Source organism: Pteropus medius, unplaced genomic scaffold, assembly GCF_902729225.1.
Source record: "Pteropus medius unplaced genomic scaffold, Ma_sr-lr_union100, whole genome shotgun sequence".
Lineage (NCBI taxonomy): Eukaryota > Metazoa > Chordata > Mammalia > Chiroptera > Pteropodidae > Pteropus > Pteropus medius.
Window position 1 is genome coordinate 8,921,332 of NW_024352786.1, and position 17,019 is coordinate 8,938,350.

General features: G+C 35.6%; 1 protein-coding gene across 7 annotated transcripts in view; it reads left to right on the forward strand.

The window, feature by feature from the left end:
• Positions 1 to 6,861: 6,861 nt before the first annotated feature.
• Positions 6,862 to 17,019, forward strand: part of RFC1 (replication factor C subunit 1) — a 57,675-nt gene continuing 47,517 nt past the window's right edge. Inside the window, exons 1-5 of one of the 7 annotated variants that reach the window (XM_039848738.1) lie at positions 6,862 to 7,167; positions 7,939 to 8,075; positions 14,939 to 14,969; positions 15,182 to 15,204; positions 15,909 to 15,954. In XM_039848738.1, coding sequence (XP_039704672.1) covers positions 6,877 to 7,167; positions 7,939 to 8,075; positions 14,939 to 14,969; positions 15,182 to 15,204; positions 15,909 to 15,954 — 528 coding nt within the window. In that variant the 5' untranslated portion in view covers positions 6,862 to 6,876. Of the gene's footprint in view, positions 7,168 to 7,938; positions 8,076 to 9,656; positions 9,689 to 14,938; positions 14,970 to 15,181; positions 15,205 to 15,908; positions 15,955 to 17,019 lie in introns of those variants that run through there. The other 6 variants (XM_039848739.1, XM_039848742.1, XM_039848743.1 and 3 more) reach the window with 6 other exon arrangements.

Here is a 17,019-nt window from a genome sequence, read left to right on the forward strand (position 1 = left end):
CTGCATTCTGCCTGAAGGGCCAATTCAGTGCCCCAAATTTCCCCTATGAGGCAATAATTCCATTGCTCAAAATGAGTTTGACAGTAGGACAGTGTCTGAACTCTGGGCTCTGAAATCTTTACTGCACCGGTAGTTATACGACCTCCCTTTTCTGTGACTTAGGTTTTGCAAGCTTTCCTTACCTACATCTTTATACTAGAGCATGAGAATTTTTTAATTCTCCAACGGCATTTTCATGAGCAGATCTGGTGTTGGTTTGCAAGCTCTTGATTTGCAACTTTGAGAGTTCCTCAGGTGAGATTTGACACTGGCTCCCATACACAGGGCAGGGAGATAGCAAAGAAAGAGGCAGACCATGCCAGATTGGTAAGTGATGGATTTACTTAAAAATATAACATACATGAGGCTCGTTTGGGGCAGCCACAAGACCAGCAGACCTCTGACCCTAGAGCCAGAATCTTCAAAGTTTACATAGAGATTTATGTAGAGGTTTGGTCATATATATGGTCCAGATGGTCTCAACAACACATTGTTCTCTCAAGGCTGCATCCTTGAAGTGGTTGCTAGGATGAAAATAGTACGCAGAACATACATTCCAAGGACAGCGGAGGAGCGAGGAGCCTCCAATTGTTCAGGTCTAGCACTCGGATCAACAGGTAGTCACGTCCTCTTGATGACCTCCTCCAATATTTGGCCATAACCCATGACGGGCATCTACTTTAATTTAATTGAACCATTAATTACAGACAACTCCTACGTCACAGACTCTTTACTAAAGATTGCGGGGATGAAAAAATAACAAAAAGCCCAGCAATTCCACATCTATGAATATACCCAAGAGAATTAAAAACATATGCTAACACAAAAACTTGTTTATAGCAGTATTAATCATAACAGCCGAAAAGTAGAAATAACTCAGATGTCCATCAACTGATGAATGCTAAATAAAATGTGGTATATTCATACAATACAATACTTATTCAGTTGCAAAAAGGAATAAAGTATTGACACATGCTAACAAGATGATTGAATCTTGAAAACATTATGCTAAGCGAAAGAAACCAAACACAGAAAACCATATACTGTTTGATAACATTTATATGAAATGTCCAGAATGGGCAAATCCACAGGGACAGAAAGTAAAGTAGTGGTTGCCAGATAGTGTGGGAGTGGAGAAATTGAGACTAACTGCTAAGAAGTGCAGAATTTGAGGGGAGGATGGGAAAGTTCTAAAATTAGTGATGATGGTTATACAACATAGTATTTATACTAAAATAACTGAAGTGTACACTTTAAAATGGTGACTACTATGCTGTGTGAAGTATATCTCAACAATAAAAAGAAAACTATTTAAAAAAAGTCAAGACAGAGAACGCTAAAGATTCCACCCAAAACCTGTTAGAACTGATCAATGAATTCAGAAAAGTAGCAGGTTACAAAATAAATATTCAGAAGTCGGTGGCATTTTTATACACCAATGATGAACTTTCAGAAAGAGAAATTGAGAAAATCCCATTTACAGTTGTGCTGAAAACTATAAAATACTTGAGAATCAAATTAACCAAGAAGGTAAAAGATCTGTTCTCAGAAAATTGTAAGTCATTGAAAAAAGAAATTGAAGTAGATACATATAAATGGAAGCATATACCATGTTCATGGGTAGGAAGAATAAACATCGTAAAAATGGCCATACTACCCAAAGCAATTTATAGATTCAATGCAATCCCTATCAAAATACCAATGACATTTTTCAGAGAGCTAGAATAAATAATCCTAAAATTTATATGGAGCCATAAAAAACCCGGAACATCCATGGTAATCTTGAAAAATAAGAACAAAGTTGGAGGTATCACACTACCTGATATCAAACTATACTACAAGGCTACAGTAATTAAAACAGATACATCAGCCAATGGAACAGAATAGAGAGCCCAGAAATAAATCCACGCCTATACACTCACTTAATATATGGCAAAGGAGCTATGACTATACAATGGGGTAAAGACAGTCTCTTCAATAAATGGTGTTGGGAAAACTGGACAGATGCGTACAAAAAAAGAAGCTGGACCATCTTCTTACATTGTATACAAGAATAGACTCAAAATGGATTAAAGACTTAAATGTAAGACCTGAAACCATAAAACTTCTAGAAGAAAACATAGGCTGTAAACTCTCTGCTATTACCAACAGGAATTTCTTTTCAGATATAGCTCAGACAAGGGAAACAAAAGAAAAAATTAACAAATGAGACTACATCAAACTAAAAAGCGTTTGTACAGCAAAGGAAACCATCAACAAAACAAAAAGACAACCGACTGGGAGAAGATATTCGCTAATGATACATCTGATAAGGGGTTAATATCCAAAATATACAAAGAACTTACATAACTCAACAACCACAAAAAGATAAACAATTCAATTAAAAAATGGGCCGAAGACCTGAATAGGTACTTCTCCAAAGAGGAAATACAGATGGCTGATAGACATATGAAAAGATGCTCAAGGTCACTAATCATCAGAGAAATGCAAATTAAAACCACAATGAGATATCACCTCAGACCTGTCAGAATGGCTATCATCAATAAATCAAAAACAACAAGTGTTGGCAAGGATTTAGAGGAAAGGGAACCCTCATACATTGTTAGTGGGATTGTAAATTGGTACAGCCGCTATGGAAAACAGTATGGAGGTTCCTCAAAAAATTAAAAATGAATATACCTTTTGACCCAGGAATTGCACTTCTGGATATTTATCTAAAGAAAACCAAAACAAAATTCGTAAAGATCTATGCAGCCCTATGTTCATGGCAGCACAATTTACAATAGCCAAGATATGGAAAGAACATAAATGTTCATCAACAGACGATTGGATAAAGAAATTATGGTTTATATGTACAATGTAATATTACTCAGCCATTAAAAAAAAATGAAATCCTACTATTTGTAATGACATGGATAGACCTAGAGGTCATTATGCTGAGTGAAATAAGTTAGAAAGAGAAAGATAAATACCACATGATTTCACTTCTATGCGGAATGTAAGGAACAAAAAGAACAAACTAATCAAAAACAGACTTACAAATATAGTGGACAATTTGGTAACAGACAGAGGGGTGGGGGTTGGGGGGCTGAAGTGTTAAAAACGTACAAATTAGTAATTGATAGAAGGTCACAGGGATGGGGAGCATGGCAGAGGGAATGCAGTTAGCATTAATATGATGGCTAGGTGGAGGGCCAGGGGAGAGAGGGAGCAAATGGGAGGACCACTTTATGAACTATATAGATGTCTAACCAATGTACTGTATACCTGAAACTAATTTAAATAAATACATTTTTTAAAAGTCAAGACAGTATCTCTGGAAAGATTGGTAATTGGGAAGGGGCACACAGGGACTTTGGGGAAGCTAGAAGCATTTTATTTCTTGATTTGGGTGGTGGTTACACAGTGTTTGCTTAAAAATATCTTACTAAGTCATGTATCTATGTTTTATGTATAATTCTGAATGTATGTTATATTTCACAGTAGAATTTTTTTTAAGAGAAAGTATGAGATGGTATATTGATATCTATATGGTATTGTTTCCAAAAGGAAATTAAAGTAACAAAATTAACAAGCAATCTCAATTTTTTTGGAAATGAAATAACTATATTTAAGGCAATGAATTTTTACACATACTATATGTATTAATATCATTACATATTCTTATATATCAAATAGGTCTCTAAGAGATGTGCATTGTTGGGGAAAGAATTATTTAAAACTGAAGCAAAATCAGAGAAATAAAGGTCTTATACAGATAGAAAACATTGACCTTAGAAATTTACAAATGATAAAAAGGTAATTATATTCTTCCATAAAAAGTAAAAACGACAAATTGATTTATAACTAAAACAAGTTTTCTGAATTGTGAGAAAAGCCATCAGAGAACTAGAGTTTTGTTTGAAAAACAGTTAAAAATTATCCGTAGTATATTCGACTTGTATTCTTTGCCATCCAAACTAATATACATAAAAGATAAAAACTCAAGTTATGAATGAATTCATAGCTAAGTATAATTTTAACTAGTGGTCTACAAACAATTCTCCCTCTGATGGAGCTAGCATTGTTATCACTGCCCAATATTTCCTCTACATATTAAGTATAACACAGAAAAGAAAGCACACATGTCACGATAACCATATTAAACTATTGTTTATAGAAGAGAATACATTCATAACAATATATTTTCTGCCCCTCCTACTCCTATTCACCAAATGAACTCAAAATCATTTTGGGAACTTTGTACTGTAAAGGTAGTTTAATAAAAACATTAGATTCTAAATCTAATAACAGAAAGTGAAAATTGTTGTTTACCAAAAAAGTATGCAAAAACTTATAATTCATGTCTTCATATATAAAACATATATAAAACTTTTTTTCCCCCAAACGTTTAAAAGATAGAAGTTAACCATTCGTGCTAGCAATTAAAATACTGGTGGAACTCCAAATAAAAGTAATAAACCTATTTTCTTCCTCTTTACTAATTTTACTACTTATATTAATTCTGCCAATCATAGCAACCACATATAATATTTACAAAAGCAAGATATCCATATAGCTATAATTTCATATGCCTTTGTTACTACAGTAATCCCAAGAATAACATTTATCCACTTTGCACGTGCTGGTTGTTTTACTCAGAATCTATATATGAAGGCGCATCTTTTTCTTTATAGCTTAAAATTTTTCTTTTTAGTGCTTTACATTTTGTTGGATATTTGGACTTAATAAGATAAAAAAAAAATTCTCATTATCCTTAGCTTAGAAAAAGCCTAGAGCTATGTGTCCCTAGGCAAACCCACTATGCAAAAAAGGAATACATTCAAGATATTCAAAAATATCAAGGACATGATTTATATTTTGAGATCATCACGATAACTGTCTTCCTAAACCAGATTAGAAGTCAACGCATAATAAATACAAAGGTCAAGTATATTAAAGTAAAATAGTGTCTGATTTAAATTACTGTTCAATTAGGAAGTATAATTATTATTCCCTGGTTAGAGACGGTAAGATAACAATGTTATTTCCATCAGAGAGAGAATTGTTGATTGGCCACCAGCTAAAATTATACTTCGGCTATTAATTCTAATTCGAGTTTTTATCTTTTATGTATGGTACGGGTGGCTTTGAGTTCATCCTAATTGGAATATGTTGAGCTTCTTGAATGTCTTTCATCACATCATGATGCGATGGGGGTCTCCTGCTTGACCTTCAGATAGTCTGTCTGTTAACCCCTCTAGCCTGGGCAGGGTGTAGCCCCCACCCGCCTTCCTATAGGGATGGTGTTGTAAAGGGGTCTCATTGTGCCCTTGCTTGCTGGTGCTCCTTTTATTTCAAGAGTGGAAAGTACAACTTCCTCTTAGCCAGGCCCATTTATTTAATTGGTATGATGATATTTTTATATATGGATTCATATACGGATTCACTTATGGATCTATATAGGCAAAGATTTATGTGATGTGTTTGCTATGTACATTTTTCTAAGGAGTAGGTTAATAATTTTTCTTGATCACTCAAAAGATCTAATGACTCCACTTCTTCCCAATCAAGTATTTCTAAGCAAAATTAAGAAGTAGATACATTCATTTTTGGAACTATCTCCCTTGATAATACCTAGCCTTGTGTAATAATAATAATAATTATTGACTTAAAAATTATCTGCTTATGTGCCAGGAACAATTTCATAACAAGCCTAGGAGATAGTACTATTAATCATATTTTACAGATGAGGAAACTGAGGCACAGTAACTTGCCCAAGGTCACACAATTAGAATGTAGTGGGGCTGGGAATCCTAGCACACTGGCTTCAAAGGGACCCATACAATGAGGCCCTGTTCATGAGTAATAGTTTACTCCTTTGTAACAGTAGCTAGTGTCAGGTGGGGATTAAATGAGCTAAACTAGGCTAGTCCATAGTTGCAAGGCTGACACAGATTACAGTGGGCCTTTAATAAATACAAGCTCTCCATGCTTAACCATTGTTGTAGTCCAGAGGCTTTGCTATCTTTCATTGCAGAGATATTGGTGTTATACAGTGCAAGCCCTTACAGCAGTGAGTGATCAAGGACTTGAATTGAAAGTCTAGGGAAGAGGCTGGAAACATTGCTCTTCCTACCAAACTCCTTCGGGTCTCATGTTTTTCTCTTAAAATTATATGCAAATATCATTCTATTCCACAATCCTAGCGCTTATCTCTTGATATAAAACTTTTCACTCCAAATGCTTTAGAGATCATTGTTTTTCTATAAAGATACATCTTGTTTATGGCTTCGTTTCGCACACACCTCTGCTTTTTAAGGAACTGAGCAGCGCAGGTTTGGGAATTTGGAGGTCTGGATTCCTAGTCTGGTTTAGTTTTGGAATAAAGCTGAGTCCCTTAGCTTTGTTGAGCCTCTAATTTTTCATTTGTAAAACAGAGTAGGTGGTGATGACTAGCTGATTTTATGAGTCTGTTTTTTGCTCTGAAATTATACAACATAAAGATTGTCCTTTAGCCTAGTCATTTTCAAAACGTGAGTCTCCACTTGATAGTAAGTAGGGAAGCGGGGGGAGCGGGGCGGGGGAAGTCGGTGGGTCAAATATTAAAATCAGGGTAAATACTGTTTGGTGAAACTCTTGTTTCAGAATGGATATCTAAACAGATGTAAAACGTACATCTAAAGTAAAAACATTTGAAAGCTACTGTGAGCAGTGCACCCTGCGATGTGAAACCGGGAGGAACCTGGTTAACTCGCCTTTCGGAGAAATCCAATCTCGAAACCTCCACTAGAGCGCCCCCACCCAAAGCCGAAGGCGCAACTCTGAGCGCGGGCCACGGTCCCGTCGCTCCTCGCGATGGCTGCGGCCCGCCGGCATCAGCACCGCACGGGTGCCCACGTCGCACTTCCCGCCTCGGGCTGGGAAGCTGTGCGCTTCTTGACGTCATCACCAGGCGCCGCTGCCTCCACCTCCTTCTACTTGGAGGGAGAAGTTGTTGGCGCGAATGGATCCCGAGCCCCGGTAACGGATTCCCACCCTGCCCGCCCGCGCCTTAAGACTTGGGTTGCGATGGTGAGTCTCAGGCGGAGGCTCTGCGGCTCCGGGGCTTGGAGAGTTTGCAGGCTGGGTGTGGACGGGGCACTCCTGGTATGGAGGGGTGGGGGAGGTCGGCTGTGCGTGGCTCCGAATGGGAGCCAAAGCGAAGAAGGGACCATAAACTGGGCATTGGTCGCGCAGCGTGTTTTTGGACCGCTGGTTCTGGATCTCGGCGGTAGCCAGTGCGCAGGGTGATTGGTGCTGCAAGGAAGTTTCACTTTTTTTCCGCTCTTGGGGGGAAGGGAGGAAGAAAGAGAGTCATGAAACTGATTTTGGGGCGCGGCGGTTAAGTTTTCCTCTTTAGCGTTGCCCCGAACCTCAGTTTAGGTCCTGCCTTAAAGCGTTTGAGTCCTGTTCAAGCTTTAGGGTCGTAAGGGAGAAGGATGTAACAAACTTTCCCTTCTTATAAATAAGTTATCTCAGGCCTTCAACTTTTGTCATTAACAGCTCCACATGCACATCACTTAGCTGTTTTGAGACCGAGGATGTTTTATTTTGTTTAGATGAGCTCACCGAAGTCAAAGGGTTAACATGGTGTACCGGCGCGGGACGGAGGGGCAGGAACCACTGGGAGTAGAAACAGATGTAATATTTGACAGCTGTCATCGCTCATCACTTGATGTTAAAATCTTAAAAATAAACCCTCAGTGCATAATTCTACATAAAGCATTTAAATTAAGAGGGAAATTATGCAGCCGTCAAACACATTCTTGTTGGTATGGCGATACAGGTCTATGTTTGAAATATTTAAAGAACAATTTCTGATGTTCCATTGAGCCAGAATCTACTTAATAATTAGACATCATTTTTTTCATTCTTCAGCTTATTTTTCACAATGCCAGCATTCTGGGAGACAGGGTAGGAATTTTTATGCCAAATTGGGAAACTTTGCAATTCTTTGTGTTCTCAAAGAAGGATGAAAAATTGATGGTAGCTACCTTGTTACCATGTATCTTCAGGTCAGTATGTGAGTTGTTTGTTTTACATAACTTTTCTCGTTTAAACTTCACAGCAGTCCAGTTTCAAGGTAAAGGAGGCTTTCAGAATTTAAACAATTTGTCATACAACTAATAAATGGTTGAACTAGTATTAGAACTTAGGTTTTTCTGGCCACAATATTATCCCACCTCCATGAAATGATCATAATTACATTTTGAACTTCAGGCACTATGAGATTTGGAGGCTTGAAGGTGAGGGAATGTTTTAGTCTTGCTCTGCCAATTTCGTGGTTTTAGGCAAATAAATAGCTTAACTTAAACCTTGGTAAGCCTCCATTTTCTTGCCTCTGAAAGGGGAGAAAATACAGCTGCCTTGAATGAACGTGTTGAGGATTAAACAAGATAACATATATGAAGCTTACATTTTGGTGCCTGGTATGTGGTAGGCGTTATACAACCACATGCTACTAACGATCTAATTTTCATAGGAAGGACTCTATGGAACATTAGAGAGAGTTTGAGGGGCATCATAGATGCCTCTGATATTATCAGTTACTACAAACAACAGCTTATACAGTCAACTTTCATTTGATCATTTTCACCTGATCACTTAGGTATTTTAAATTTGGGGTCTTAGTTCATGGTGCAGATGAAAAATAAAGCCTTTTTAAGAAAAGCAATAGCAGTAAAATTGGTCAGTTTTACTGTTTGTCGATAGGAAATAGCAGTTAATGTTCATTAATTAAGAATTTTAGATTATATTGGTATTTAATTTAATCTTTCTGTCTCTAGTACAAAAATTAAGACTAAAATTCTTAAGACTAAAATTCTGTTCCACAAATGTTTATTGAACATTTGTGCACAAGTTGTAGTTCAGTAGTCCTTAATTTTTGTTCGAGTCACACTTCCCTTTGATAATGTGCTGAATGGTATGCAAATTTGAGCCCACAGAAATGCATTTGGGCTCATATATATCATTTTAGGGGATTTACATATTTTCTGAAGCCCTTCCATATATGTAAGATTAACAACTTTTACCCTGGGAGCTGCATTTTTTCCAAATATTTTCCAATTAAACGTTATCAATAAGAGAATAAAATACAGTATCCACAAACTGTAAGACTGTGCAGCCGTTAAAAATGGGAAAACTTTATGTCCTGATACGAAACAATTGTCATGATAATTCAGTGAAAAAAGTAAGGTGTAGGATATTGTGTAAAGTATGCTACCACTTTATATAGTAAAAGAGAGAAAAAAATATATACTTATTTGCTTGAAGATATATAAAATCTCACAAGAAGACTACACAAGGAATTAACTGATAACATTTGTTGCTTCCAAAAATGGAAAGTATGTGTCTGAGAGGCAGAGTAGGAGGGTAGGAGGGAGATTTAGAACCTTGCGAATGTAATATCTATTAAAGGAAATGGAACAAAATTGAAAATAAAAAGAATACAGGCATATTTCGTTTTGTTCTTAGCTTTATTGAGCTTCACAGATGTTTTTTTTTTTTTTTTTTTTTTTTTTTACAAATTAAAGGCAGGACCCTCTACTGGCAAAAAGATTAGCTCTGGTTTTATTGTGATATTTGTTTTATTACAGTGGTCTGGAAACAAACCTGCAATATCTCCAAGGTATACCTGTGAAAAAAGAAGTCATATAAACAATTGGATTTCTGTGAGGATTTAATTGTTTGGTCAAAATGCAAATAAAACCTGAGAGATGCCATTTTTAAGAAGTCAGTATATATATTTCACTGGCTAATATAATTATTGGAAATATACATAAAGTTTAATTAAACACACACAAGACTTTTTGAAGAGCTATCCGGGAAGTCTGCATTGTAATCTGAGCTGCTTCATTGCCCCACTTTAGGGGATACCTTTCACATCATAGTTTACTATGTGAATGCGCCCCCTAGAGCACTGCTGTGACCCTACTGTCAGTAGCTTTTGCCACACATGCTAGTACTCGGCCCCTACGTACCTCTCTGATCTCATCTCTCTGTCTTTTGCTTGTGTTAAGCTGGTTCTGTCTTAGTTTTTGTTCCTGTTATTCCCTCTCCTTGGAATACTATGTATGCCTGCCTTTTTCATTTAGATCTCAATCATTACTTCCTCAGAGCTTTTGTCATTGGTAAGAAACCATTGCCTAATCCAAGGTCATGAATACTTATGCCTAAGTTTTCTTCTAAGAGTTTTATAGTTTTAGCTCTTAGGGTTAGGATTTTGATTAATTTTTTAGTTAATTTTTGTATATGGTATGAAGTAGGGGGTCTAAGTTTATTCTTTTGCGTATCCAGTCGCCTCAGCACCATTTGCAGACCTTTTTTTTCCCATTGAATTATTTTGGCTTCCTTGTCAAAAATCAGTTGACCATTTAATGTATTGACTATTAAGATTCTATGAAGTGTGTTAATGACAATCAATTTCTGCTTGTGGATTTGGTCGACTATATATTGAATATTAAAAAGAAATGTATTTCTCAAAATAGAGACGTAAAGCTGAAATAGAATATTTTGGCAACTATTCTGCTGAGCACTGTAGTACTTTGCATAAAATTCTGTTCTCTTCAAAGATAAATTAACAGAGTAATATAATTTGCATTCTTTTTGCATTCTATAGGCAGATATAACTTATTTGTTAATTGGGGCCATCAGCAGTAGAAAGAATTAGAACTATTTAGTTATACTCCAAAGTAAATATATATCAGCTTTTGTACTTTAACCTTCTAAAACTAAAGGTCATTATGATAGTTTATCTGTGTGGGTTCAGGAGGACTTACTGCAAAAATGTTTATCTCTTACTACTGGTAGATTTATAACCAGTCGAGTAGGAAACGTCTTGGTATGGGTAATGAACTTTAAAAATTTTTTCTGAGTACTTGGCGAAGTCTGGTACTTTGTCTTGGCATAGTTACAATCATTTGAGCTGCCTTATAGGCAACACGTCTCTCTTAACAGTGTTGTAGTAGTATTAGTTACACCTTAGGGTAGGAAAATGCAAGAAGTCTTTTTTTGCTTACATTTAAGAGAATCTTAAATTTCAAAACTTTTATTAGAGAATGTCTTTTTAATTTTATTATTAGTTTTAAGTATACAGTCCATTGGTTAGACATTTATATAGTTTATAAAATGATCCTCCTAATTGCTCTTTCTTTCCTCTCGGTCTGCATCTAGCCATTACATTAATGCCAACTGCATTCCCTATGCCCTGCTTCCCATCTCCATGACCATCTATCAGCTACTAATTTGTACTTCTTTAACACTTCACCGCATTCTCCCAGTCCCCCAACCTCCCTCCCCTCTGGCCATCCCCAGATTGTCCTCTATATTTGTTAGTCTATTTTCTTTTTGCTCCTTAGATTCCACATACGACTGAAATTACATGGTATTTATCTTTGTCTAACTTATTTCACTGAACATAACAACCTCTAGGTCCATCCTTGTTGTTGCAAATGGTAGGATTTCATTTTTTTTTAATGGCTGAGTAATATTCCATTGTATATATGAACCATAACTTCTTTATCCAATCGTCTATTGATGGGCTTTTAGATTGCTTCCATATCTTGGCTATTATATATTGTGCTGCCATGAACATAGGAGTGCATAGATCTTTACGAATTATTGTTTTGGTTTTCTTTAGATAAATACCCAGAAGTGCAATTCCTGGGTCAAAAGGTATATCCATTTTTAATTTTTTGAGAAACCTCCAGACTTTTTCATAATGGCTGTACCAGTTTGCAATCCCACCAACGATGTATGAGAGTTCCCTTTTCTCCAAATCCTCGCCAACACTTGTTCTTTGATTTATTGATGATAGCCATTCTGACAGGTCTGAGGTGATATCTCATTGTGGTTTTAATTTGCATTTCTCTGATGATTAGTGACCTTGAGCATCTTTTCATATGTCTATTGGCCATCTGTATTTCTTCTTTGGAGAAATGTCAGTTCAGGTCTTCTGCCCATTTTTTAATTTGATTGTTTGGTTTATTTTATTATTGAGTTGTTAGAGAATGTCTTGTTGACATTCTCAATTTTCTCATTTGTGAATTGAAGTTTCAAAAACTTCATAGGGTTTTGTGAATTAGATAAGTTAATATTTTTAAGGTGCTTAAATCATTGCTTGAAACAATAAGTATTATGTAAGAGTTTGTTAAATAAGTAATTAAACGAAACTGAATCAGGGCAATGGTAATGGAAATAGAGGAGGACAGCAATACTTGGAAGATAGGTTAAGTGGGATGATTAGGTGGGAGGTCAGAGCAGGGAGGAAAAACGATGCCCATTTTTCTGTTTTGGGTGAATGGTGGTACTCTGCATTGAGGTGGGAAATAAAGGAAGAGAAGTCACAGGAATATGAACTTAGTTTTGGATGATTTAAAGGCACCTCTGGGGCATTTGGACAGAGATGTAACTGGCAGACTACATGGATAAGGAGCTCAGAAGAGGTCTGGAGTGTTCAAACGACTGGTATGGTTAGTGAAAAGACCACCCACTTTGTTTCCTTGGCCTACATTTTGGCATATTTTAATAGATTGGCAACCTGTTATTGACAGCTTCCTACGGTAGCATATAGGCTCTGCAAAGATAGGGGCCACAAGAATAGGGTACTGCTGTGTAGTGACTGGCACATGGTAGACTTGCAATAAATATTTAATGAATGAATAAGTACAAATAAACTTTGTATTTCCAAAAAAAATCAACTACAATGTAAAACTTACTGGTATGAAAACGCCTTCTGTAGCCCTTTCTCCATGACTTTTTGTCTGAGCTATTGGCCAGTTAATGACAATGAATAATGTAACCTAGAGAAATACGACATTTATTATGTTATAGGTCTATCTTTGATGTGAACTTAATTTCAGTGTTCATTCAAGTAATTTAAATTTGATTTTTTTTGGATCAGAAGTCAGTTGTAAAAATTTGATTTCTGGATGCATAAAAACCATAATCAGAGTACATTAGCCCTGGCGAAAATGTCAAAATGTTGAAATAACCATTAGGTAAGGCATAAATAGTTTCAAATACTTCAGTTATCCCAGTTATTAAAATATGAAGAACTTAATTCTTTTAAACCTAAATTAGATAATTATTTTCCATTTTCCATTTAATTTAACCAGTGTTGTTTTATATTTTAGATCAGGTACCTGAAAACTTTCTGTGATGCAGTATTTCATTGAGAGAGTAGTTTAAGGCTCATATGATACAAATATTATGACTTCAGAATCTCACACGTCTTTCTTGACACAACTAAGAATGAAAATTGGTCTTTCGTTATCTTGGGAGCATCCTCTTATGTGAATTGAATGGATCCAGAGCCAGTAGGGGAAGCAATTTCTACTCGCTGTAATCACCATAATCATCTAGTGCGCATTTCTGTTTCTCAGCAGTGTTATATTTTGTCTGTTCTTTATTTCTTATGCTCTGCGTTATTTTTTAAAGACAAAAGACCAAGAACAGGAAGTGGAATGGAAGTGCCATAAGAACAGAGATTTTTGCCTGTTTTATTTATTCCAAGCACTAAGAATAGTTCTTGGCACACAGAAGGCTCTAAATATTTGTCGAATGAATAAATGAATGATTGAAGGAATTCGATATAGGCCCTTAAAATTCTTTCTAGCTAGAACTTGTTATTGTTCCAAGATTTTTCAGACCACACTTCTTTTTCACTCACCAATATCTTCCTTAGAGAAAGAAGATCTTGAAGCCTGTGCTAGACTTTGCTGTATCATTAATGTAGATAATATAGAGAGCTATTTAGGCTTCTAAAAAAAAATTAACAACTTTGGCTAAAAACAAATTTAAAGAAGAGGAAGTATCCTACTAAAAGTGAAAGTATTTTGGTTTTTGTAGCCACAATAGAGTAATATGGTAAGAGTACCATATCACAAGGATCAATTCTAGATCAACTTTAATAATTTATATCAGAAATAATACACAATATATGTTAGTTTAATACCCGCTTAAAATTTCTTAAAACAAAAAGCAATAGGTAAAGTCATAGGAATATTAATCCCAATTAAAGATTCTTTTAATATACCATCTTTAAAATCAAATCTACCATGAATTTTATTTTACATAATCAAAAACCTCTCAGAGCCCAAGTGTCAAGGTCAGTGATCTTGGAAATAACTGCTCCTGTCTAAGTGTTTACTTATCTGAGGTGCTGGCCCTGTACTTGAATTACAGTGGTGAGTAAGATAGACAAGCCTGCTGTATGGAACTTAAAGCAGTGTATTCTAACTTAGATTTCTATAAACATGAAAAGTATCTCCTACTAATCATTTTACGGCCTAGGTCAGATATTGGTTCTTTTGGGAAGTTGTCCCTGAAGCTCATGTGTCCCTCAGGTGCTCATGGTGCTCTTATACTCTTGTGATTATCTCTCTCTTAATACTGTTTTGTATTTAATTCTTTATATACTAATTTATCTTCCAGTTAGCTTCATGAGGGTATTTTCATGTTTCCAAAGTCCCTGGCACAGTGACTGTAAGCATACAGGGATGGATTGTATCAGGAATGACAAGAAGGGAAAGGCCACATTACTAGTTTTTGGATATGGCTACTTTTGCATAGATCCTTAGAGTTACAGAAAAACTGAAGGGACAGTCATGGTCAAGTGGAAAACTATGAAAGATTTGGAGTCAGAGGACCAGATATCATTCTTGAGGTTTTTGGTGTGTCACCTCTAATCCCCACAGGGGTCCTGTGAGGCAGGTGGCCACGCAAGGAAAGAAAAGGGGCAGAGAAGTCATTACTTCAACCCAGGTGTTCAGTTAGTGAGTGGCGAAACTGACAAAAAACCCTATATTTTTCTGACCTACTATTGTACTTATCTATAAAATGCAGATGTATCATTCTGTTTGCTTTGTTTACCTTATAGGATCATCAAGAGAAATTTATGTCCAATAGTTGTAAGTAAAATCATGAAAAACTTATTATTAGCTATCTCTGCTGAAATTTGTTTGAACTTTCATGTGATCTTTGCCAAAAATCTTTTTCATTCTTTGAACTGGCCTGTTTATTCAAATAATAAGAGAAGAAAAAAGAAAATAAGAGTTGATTACTGTTCTCTTTTTGTTTCCCCAAATAAAAGTATCTTTATTTCTTTTACAATTTCTTTTAGAATCGGAATTATTGCGACAAAGGGTATGCACATTTAAAATTTTAATAAATATTGCTGGATTGTCCTCTGGAAAGGCTATACCAATTTTTACTTTTATCAGCAGTGTAGTGTGTGAGCATCTGTTTTCTCATGTTCTTGACAAATTTAGGCATTTTTAATATTTTTTTTTAGAGAGAAATAATTACATTTTAATTTATCTTTATTATTTGTGAAGTTGAGCATCTTTTATTATATTGGTTGGATATTTGCATTTCTTTTATAATTTGCCGACTAATAGCTTTTATTTTTCTACTGGGTTATCTTTTATTGATTTGTAAGAACCCTGTTATATATAATATATGTTGTACATATTTTCGAGTTAGTTGCTTGTATTTCAACTCTGTTTATGGCATCTTTTGTTTTATTTTTATGTAGTCAAATCTGTCTTTAAGGGATGGTTTCTAGCCTTGATGTTTTGCTTAGAAGGCCTTCTCTTTGCCAAGATTATAAAAGCAAATTTTAAAATTTATGCCCTTTTTTACTCATATGCTTAGCAAGAATTATTCCATACAGGTAAGGGTAGTGTTTAGATCCATTATTTGGGAATATAATTAGCTACTAGACTTGTTCTTCTACATTTCATGACATCTTTGAAGACCTGGAGTACTAGACAGAAAATGTTAATTGAAGATTAAGGTGAAGTCACGTTCTATAAAGTAAGGCTGAATTGGTGACCTTTGCCTTTTAGATGTTTACACACAAAGTGGTTGCTCACATTGAAGATAACACTAAAGGTATGTGTAAAATGGCTTTCGTTCTGATTGATGAAAATTCTTGTCCAAAAGCTTAGATGTTTGGTGTATATTGAGTTAGATCAGGATGCTGTACTTTTTTAAAACATTTCTGCTGCCATCAGAATATAAGGCATGGGGAGTGTGGGACAGTAGGGTAGAAGTAAGAGAAAGGGAACGGAAAAGGAAAAGGAAAAGGGATGCGAGTGGAATTATGTAGGGAGGAAAGGTTGTAACTGCTGAGGAGTGGCAGCATGATACAGACAAAAATCAGAAGAGTTCAATGTTACCTAAGCAATTCCACTTCATTCCTGAATCATGTTCGTGTTCTTTCTGCGGTTTTAAGCATTTATAGTTCTAAAACATTGAAAACCATCACTGACTTTAACTCGATAATTAATCTTCAATTTTGGTATTTCCATGGTGCATGTGCAGCGTGTGTATGTGCACGCACGCGTTTTAAACAGTCACTACCGTTTGAAGAATCACTTGGTAATTTCAAACGTGAAACTGCAATGTAAAAGTTTCATTTCCTGCAGAAGCAATAGAGTGAGTACTTATTAGCCTCAAACTCAGTTCTTTGTGAGTTATACGGAAGACCGTGGCTTTCTTTATCATCTCTCTTCTATGGAACCTAACAACAAATGTTTCAGTATCATAGCTGAGGTATTCATTATATAAACAGTATTTTTTAGACCTAGATTTTATTAGGATGGATTTGTGACTTTTCTGTATTATGAAATTTACAAAACGGTATAAAACCAGGGAAGTCAGTCTCTTTTTTTTTTGGCAAAACTTAACATGTGTGTTAAGTTTTGTAATATGTGCCTCATTATCTGCTTTTGTTTATTGGCTTAGCCACAAAGCTATTTGTGTATGTGTATGTTTGCATAAAACACTTATTTGGGGTTTTTGACATTTTAAGATATGACAATTACTGCCAGGCTCTAGGAAATAAAATTGTTAACTTTCTTATACTTCACAAAATACTTTCACAGGCATTTTCCTCACTACAATAAAAAGAGAGAGGTTGGAACAGGTAAAAAGGATTGAAAATTCAGAATTATA